General features: G+C 64.7%; 1 protein-coding gene across 1 annotated transcript; it reads right to left on the bottom strand.

Annotated features, from left to right (window-relative positions):
- Positions 1 to 4,553: 4,553 nt before the first annotated feature.
- On the bottom strand, positions 4,554 to 7,249 carry CHLRE_34g759097v5 (uncharacterized protein). Its single transcript, XM_043073023.1, has 3 exons — positions 7,036 to 7,249; positions 6,851 to 6,957; positions 4,554 to 6,420 (listed from the first exon to the last, which is right to left on the bottom strand). The coding sequence occupies exons 2-3, from the start codon at positions 6,898 to 6,900 to the stop codon at positions 4,974 to 4,976; spliced, it is 1,497 nt and encodes a 498-aa protein (XP_042914048.1). The 5' UTR covers positions 6,901 to 6,957; positions 7,036 to 7,249; the 3' UTR covers positions 4,554 to 4,973.
- Between the last annotated feature and the right edge of the window lie 385 nt (positions 7,250 to 7,634).

Genomic DNA, 7,634 nt, shown 5'->3' with positions numbered 1-7,634 from the left:
ATAGCTGTGTCGAGTTCCAAAGCACAAGCCGACATAGGCTGAAGGGCGCTGGAGAGGGAGTGTCGCGCTACAGCTGCAAAGTGGACTGACGAAAAACGAGCACGCCCACAAATGCAGACTGCTTCACAGTGGTTCGTAGGCCTTAAGAAGCCTAAAACAAAAGGAAGCAAGTCAAACAGCGCGAGAGAAATGACGTCGACTGTTTCAAAGCTGTGCAGAAGGAAAGGAGGATGCAAGAATAGCAAGAGAAGAGAGTAAAGTAAAGTAAAGTAAAGTCGAGTAATGTAAAGTAATGTAGGCCAAGTACCGCTGCATCACAGCGGTCTGCTCCTGAGCCTGCCTGGCGGCCGCCCGCTGATCAAAGGGCGGCTGTGGCACGGGAGCCCCACTGGGCTGCTGCGCGCCAGCCGACCCAGCACAGGCAGTACGACGCCTGACCGCCGGTGGCCCCCCCACACCTGCAGACGGCTGCCCCCCGCTAAGCCCTCCCGCTGCCACCCGCTGCTGTGAAGAGGGCTGCTGCTGTCGCTCGGCCCTTAGGGGAGCCGCAGCAGCACGGGTGCTTCCCCCCGCCACCAGATGTGGCAGCGAGGGTGAGGCCACGGCGGGTGGTCTGCTGGCGCCACCAGCGGCAGCCCCTGCGTCACCCACACCCGCCGCCTCCTGCATCTGCACGTCCCCCACGTGGTCAACTATGTCAACACGTTGCCCACGCCGTGACGCCGCCACGCCAGGGCCACCGCCTCCCCGTCCTGCCCCCCGAGCGTGACCAGGACCACAACCTGGGAGCCGGTCCGGGGCCTGGGCGACTGCCCCTGGCGCTGCAGCTGCTGCTGCTGCTGTTGCTGTTGCTGTAACCGCCGTTGCTGCTGGAGATTGAGGTCCGCCAGCTCGGCCAAGTATCGCTGCATCACAGCGGTCTGCTCCTGATCCTGCCCAGCGGCTGCCTGCTGATCCAAGGGCGGCCGTGGCGCGGGAGCGCCACTGTGCTGCTGCTGCACGCCAGTCGGCCCAGCACCGGCAGGGCGAGGCCTGGCCGCCGGCGGCCCCCCCACGCCTGCCGCCGGCTGGACCCTGCTAAGCCCTCCCGCTGTCACCCGCTGCTGCGAAGAGGGCTGCTGCTGCAGCGCGGCCCGCAGGGCAGCCGCAGCAGCACGGTTGCTTCCCCCCGCCACCAGAACTGGCAGCGGGGGCGGGGCCCCGCTGTGTGGCCCGCTGGCGCCACCAGCTGCAGCCGCCACGTCACCCAAACCCGCCGCCTCCTGCATCTGCACGTCCCCCACGTGGTCAACGATGTCCGCTGCGGTCGCCATGGCAGCCGCAGGCCTCGCCACACCCAAGGTGGTGCCACCCAGGTCGGCGACCCTGGCTGCAGCCGGAGCAGGGCTGCCTGCCGCAGCTGTTGTGGCCGCCCCAGCCGCCTGGGGGGCGCCACGGACCTCCACCTGCATGGGCTCCTCACCGGGCATCTCAAACTTCGCACAGTGCAGGTGAGAGAGCTGCGGGTCCCAGACTGGGCCCCGCACACAGGCAAAGATGTGGTTGGTGATGCCCTGGCCTGCGGGGGCCTGGGGCTCCCCCTTGGGGCCCACCGATTTTGCGCACTGCTCTGATACCACAAAAGCACACGCCAGGTTAGAGGGGTCCGAGGTGGTGGGATAGCCACCCGCCTGAAGCACCAAATCGGTGCGACCGCGGAAAGCCCCCCACACAGGGCCCCCTACCATCTTGACCGTGACGGTGTAGGTGCCCGGAATGATGGGCTGGGTGTCCACTGGCACGTGAAAAAGGGGCCCCTCACCCGAGTGCTGGGACGGGGATGCATATGACTGCAGTTCTCTCGCCGGCGTGTTCTGCTGCCCGGCTGCCGCAGAGGTGCGGTGGAGCCACGGGTCCAGAGCCACCGGGTTATTGTGGAAATGCTGCGCCGCCGTGGGGGTCAGCTGCGCCGCTGCACGCTGCCACTCCGCCTCCCGCTCCACCAGCCGCGACTGTGCCGCCGGCTGGGTCCCCGAACCCCCCGCCTGCTGTGCTGGCGCTGGGCACGGCATAGCTGCAGGGCGGGCCGGAGCCGGAGGTGCGGCCGGGTTAGCCGCGGTGATGGCCCGCCGCACGTCCCGCACCGTGTAGTCCGCCAAGCTGACACCCGCGATCCGGCAGTGCTCCGGGTGCACCACCACCCCAGCCTCCGGCGCCAGGAAGTACGGCACCCGAGGCCACGCCCCCGCCTGTTCCCCTGGTGATGCTGCATCGTACGCCGCCCGCTCTTCAAAGGTCCACAGGTGCCGCGGCTTGCGATGCTGCAGCACACAGGCAGGCTGCCACGCCCCATCCACCGCCGGGGGCAGCACGCCAGGCCCAGGCTCCAAGAGCCGCCCCGTGTAGTGGACGTAGGACACAGCCCCCGCAGCGTTAGCCACCCACAGCTGGTCCAGGCTAACCCGCCACTGTGGCGGCGCCGCTGGCGGCTGAGTGGCTGGCTGCGGAGGATGCTGTTCCACACCGCGCTCCGCACGTGGCCGACCACGGCCGCCAGCCGGGCAGGCAGCCCCGCTGGCGCCGGCGCGTCGCTGTACACCCACGCCCACGTGGTGGCGGAGTCCGGGCGCACATGGGTAAGCAGTGCCCGGGTGAGCATCTTCCAGGGTTGCCGGCCTGGCTGGGCAAGGAGGGCGAAAGTCTTAGCTTGCAGGGCAGACAGGAACGCAGGCAGGTCGACGTGGTTGACGCCCCCGTCCTTGTACGGCAGACATGCCATTTCCCGCTTTGGCAGCAGGAGTGGGTTCCCGTGCGACACCAGGCTGGCGTCCTCAGCGTGCATGGAGCGCGCAGCAAAGTGGTCCACCAGGTCGGTGAGTTCCTTCAGCTGCGCAGGCGACGGGTTGAGGAAGCTGAAGTGGTAGGCCAGCTTCGCCGCCAGCACCTGCTTCGCAATGTGCACACGGCCAACGAGAGTCAGAGACAGGGCAGCCCACAGACGCGCCACAAACGCCATGCCGCGAGCCCGCCGGATGTACAAGTCAGCTGCAGCCGCATCCGAGTCCCACGACAGGGGCACACCCAGGTGCGTCACGGCGCCAGTGGTAAACGGCACCCCCGTGTGTGGGCAAGGGCCCGTCAGGTGCGCAAACCTGCCAAGGCCCATGGCCTTGCTCTTGTCCGGATGGACACGGGCGTTGGACGCACGGCAGAAATAATAATAATAATAATAATTACAACGCCGGCCCATAGGGCCTGGCATGGATTAACGGGGCAAGGTGACTAGGGCGAGAGGGCCCGCCCCCCTCACGCTGACGCCTCACCACGAAAGAGTCACAACCTCCGAAACTACAACCTCCATGTCCTAGGCCGCTCTTCAAAGTCCACTACATCCAAGCCTGCACACCTAGCATATCGAGCTAGGGAAACGCCGCGTTATAGTAGTGGAGCACTGCCAGTTCGTGCAAACCGCGGAGCCATGGCGCTCCGCCTCGAGCCTTGGATCTTGAGCTTTGTCTTGAACCTTGGACCTCGCCACTAAATTGGACTTCTGCACCACGACCTTTCTAGGTTGCAGCGGGCATAAGCCCGCAATTGCCACTAAGGGCAATTACCTATCGTTCGTGGGATCACCAATCGGTTTCGCACCAATCTTTCGCCTTTTGCATAATTGGGCTTTTATCCGGATTCGTACCCGGGTCCCTTCTGCCGTAAGGACAAGTCAAATCGCTAACTGAGTTAGCGATCCGGTGATGGACGCACGGCAGAACAGCTTTTTTTTTTTGAGGAATCATCCTTACAAGGTTGAACAGGGGCAGACGCGCTGCCCACCTGCTGCCTGAAAGCAGCCTGGTCCCCGAGACCAGAACCCTGACAGGGCAAGAAGAGAAGAGAAGAGAAGAAAAACAGAAAACAAACACCTCGAAAACCGCCACCAACCACCCCCATCCATCCCACCCCACCCCACCCCGACCCGGCAGCCAGAGCAGGAGGCTGGCCCCCCCAGCTGTACTGCCGCCATCAGGACCGGCCCGTCCACCGCCGGGTCGCGCGCCGTGAGGGTCGTGTCGTCAGCGTGGTGGGCAGAAGGTGGCGCCTGCTCGCCGCTGGGTAACAGGGGCGTGCGCAGTGCCCCTTGCTCCACCTGCCGCCGCAGAAAGGACGTCAGTGGCTGCATCTGGATGACCCACTGGGGTGGTGAGGCAGTGCTGCCCTGCGGCAAGCCCCTGTTCAACCTTGTAAGGATGATTCCTCAAAAAAAAAAGCCGTTCAGCACTGGGAAGGCGTCAGAGAGCATCCCGTTCACACACACGCGGGCAGAGCCGTTGGCAGTGAGCAGGCGGATCCAGCGCAGCATGCGCGGCCCAAACCCCAGTCCCTCCGCGGACGCATACAGCCACTGCCGGTGCACCCGGTCATATGCCTTTTCTATGTCCAAGAAGTACAGCGCACCACCCTGCCGTGGCGTGCCGTCCGCGCCCACGTTCAGGCGCATCCATTCGATCAGGCCTTGGAGGTACAGCGCATTGTCTCCAATCCAGCGGCCGGTGATGAACGCGGTCTTTTTTTTTTTTGAGGAATCATCCTTACAAGGTTGAACAGGGGTCTGCAGCTCATCCACAACTTTTTTTTTTTTTAAAGTCATCCTTACAAGGTTGCAGTGGTAGACGCACTACCACCCTACTGCCAAGGCAGCCTGGATCATATCACAGAACCTTGATAGGGCCTGAGATCAGAGAAGAGAAGAGAAGTTTGTTCCACCACACACCTACTGGAAACCTCAACAGCCAGGTGACACCACACACCTACTGGAGTTCTCAACAGCTAGGTGACAACTACAGCCACTGCCTTGACCACACAGATCATCTAGAGCTCTCCAGTTGACAGGCCCAGAGCTCCACTTGAATCTTGGATCTTGAACTTGAAAGCTCTCCAGTTGCAGGCCCAGAGCTCCAGCCTTGTACCCCAGAGACTCCCTGCACCACAGGGGGGGTCTACACACCACCAAGGTGTGGATGGGTTTTGGTAAACCAGGGCCCTTCCTGGTGGGGTGACCGGGATTCGAACCCAGGAACTGCATCCAGGGCGGGCTGCAGGCGGGCGCTGACGGCCTTGGACACCATCTTGAAGTCGCAGTTGAGCAGCGTGATGGGCCGGTAGGACGCCAGCTCCGCGCGGTCCAGGCTTTTGCCCTTGTAGATGACGGTGATGATGCCCTCCCGCCAGGAGGCGGGCAGCGCCGCCGCCATTTCACCACCATCGTGGGCGTCTGCAGGGGCAGCAAAGGCAGCGGCAGCAGCAGCACACAAGCGTGGACCCAGCAGCGCCCAGAAAACCTTGTACACCTCGTACGGGACCCCGTCCGACCCAGGCGCTTTACCATTGGCGGAGCCAGCCAGCGCTGCCATCAGCTCTGCATCACTGAGGGCGCCGTCACCGGACCCCTCTGCGGCGGCCTGCAGATCCGCCGGAACCTTGCGGTCAATGGCCGCCAGAAGCTGTTGCTGCGACGCCGTACAGACCGGCTGCACGCGGAACAGGCCGGTGGGGCTGGTGCTGCTGTACATGGCTGCGGCGGCTGCGGAGACAGTGTTGCGCGTGCCCGGCCCCGTGAGCGCCACAGGCGCCGGTTGCCCCGGCACCTTCAAGTGCGTGATGGGCTCCTGCGCGCCGGCTGCTGGCTCGTCAGCCTGCCGATGGAACCAGCGAGTGCCCCGCTCCCCATGCTCCTCCATCAGTGCAGCGCGGGCATTGTGGCTGGCCGCTGCGGCAGCTGCCCGCTCCTCCCGCACCACCAAGTTGGCCAGGGCCGCAGCCTGACGCTGCGCGGCGCTGGCACCCGGCCGGTCGGCCAGGGCAGCGGCCGCGTCTGCGGCCAGCACCACGCCATGCAGCCCGTCCCGGGTCTGGCGTGCATGCCGACGGTGGATGCTGGTGTAGCTGGTGGCGGCCTCCCGCAAGAAGAACTTGTCCGCCTCCCATTGCGTGCAAGCGCCGTCACCTGTACTGGTCACGGGATTTGCGGCAACGTGCGCCTCCAAGCGCTGCTCGAGCTCCAGACGCAGCGAGGGGTGAAACAGCAGGTATGTGGGGAAGCGCCACTGCTCCCGGTGCGCATGTGGCAGGTCGGGCAAGGACAGGGTGAGCAGCACACCGTTGTGGTCCCCAGGCGCCCCATACGTGCGTGCGACATCCAGCACCCACGGCGCCGCGGTGGCACTGACATACCACCGATCCAGGCGTGCGGGAGAGGCCGGCTTGGGTGTGGCCGGATGCGTGTAGCCCTTGGCGCCGCCACGCTTGCTCGCCCAAGGGTCCACCAGACTGAACTGGGCGAGGAGGCTGGCAAGTTGCGGGGCACCTGCAGCACGTGACGGGCTAGGGGCCGCCTCCTGACTGGCATCGGTGACACCGTTCCAGTCCCCACCGACAACAAGCACCCTGTCCGAGGCCAGGTGGGTATGCAGCCCGGCAAAGAAAGCAGGCTGCGGCAGCCGCGCTGCAGAACACGCCGGCGAGAGAACTGCAGTCGTATGCGTCCCCGTCCCGGCAGTCGGGTGAGGGGCCGCGGCGGTCCGCGCGGCTGCAGGAGCAGGCGGCGGGCGGGGCGGGGCCTAGCACGGGGCCTGCCACGGCGGCGGCGGCAGCAGCGGCGGCGGTGGAGGGCGACCCTCGCATGCCGCCCCCGGATGCGTCCCTTCTGCGGGGTACGTGGCGGAGGCTGTGGGACAGCCACGCCAGTCGGGGGGCAAAGGTACTTGTGTACCGGCTGCAACATGCTTACCTGCCTTGCGGGCTGTACAGGGCGGGCAAGGGAATTCGTCCACGGGTGACCACGGGGTGCGGGGGTTTGGGGGCGCACTGTCCTCACCCCGCCTGCGGGCCACCTGGCCCGCGGGCGTGGGCCAGCCTGACGCACATCTTCCTGGAGTGTCCAGCTTATGCGCAGGCGAGGACGTGGCTGCAGCAGCTGTGGGCCTGCGTTGCGCCCCAGGCAGCGGCGCCGCCAGTGACGGACGCGGGCTTCATGCTGGGGGACCGCATGGAGCTTCTCACCGCACAGCTCAAGGCGGCTAAGCTGGAGCACTTTGTTGCCATCTGGTCAGTGGGTGGCGCGCTTTGTGAAGTGGAGGAGGTTCAGGGTGGGTCACCGAAGTTGAACTTGCGGCTGACGCTTGCATCACCTGTGCAGGCCCCCTAGGTTTCCTTTTGGGCGGCGGTTCTTTCCAGGCGCTGGCATGGCGTATTATCGTCATCAGCTTGTCTGGCGCCCATGAGTAATAATAATAATAATAATAATAATATGTACGCGGTTCACGAAGGAGGCCGTGTTTCTTAAGGAGGAGTGAGTTTTGCTCACCCCACCGTGTCAAAAGGTGGGAAGTTAGCCTGGATCGCGAGGGCTGGGGCCAGCAGCCGTGGCGCCGCCAGTGGGACCGACGTGGCGTGAGTTCACAATCCCCATTTCGCGCTCAAGGCGGTAGTAGAGAAGGGATGTGGTGCGCAGGCTGATGACACTGTGCATGTGTATGCGCGAGCAGCAGGATTTTGCTGATGTGGTGGTGGCACCCAGCGACCGGAGAAGGGGTTCCAAGGTGTTTGACACAGTGCCGCCGTGGCCCAGCGTCACAATCTGCTCCTTTTTATATACTACG

This window comes from Chlamydomonas reinhardtii, assembly GCF_000002595.2.
Source record: "Chlamydomonas reinhardtii strain CC-503 cw92 mt+ unplaced genomic scaffold scaffold_34, whole genome shotgun sequence".
NCBI lineage: Eukaryota > Viridiplantae > Chlorophyta > Chlorophyceae > Chlamydomonadales > Chlamydomonadaceae > Chlamydomonas > Chlamydomonas reinhardtii.
Note: the sequence above shows the minus strand (reverse complement) of the source record. Positions and strands in the feature narration are given on the sequence as shown.

Excerpts from the sequence above, each read along its gene's own strand:
- CHLRE_34g759097v5 (XM_043073023.1), bottom strand. The coding sequence starts at position 6,900 with ATGTGCGTCAGGCTGGCCCACGCCCGCGGGCCAGGTGGCCCGCAGGCG. Across the intron at positions 6,421-6,850 it reads CCAGGTGGCCCGCAGGCGGG|GGTGCTTGTTGTCGGTGGGG; the intron begins GTGAGGACAGTG and ends GGCCTCGGACAG.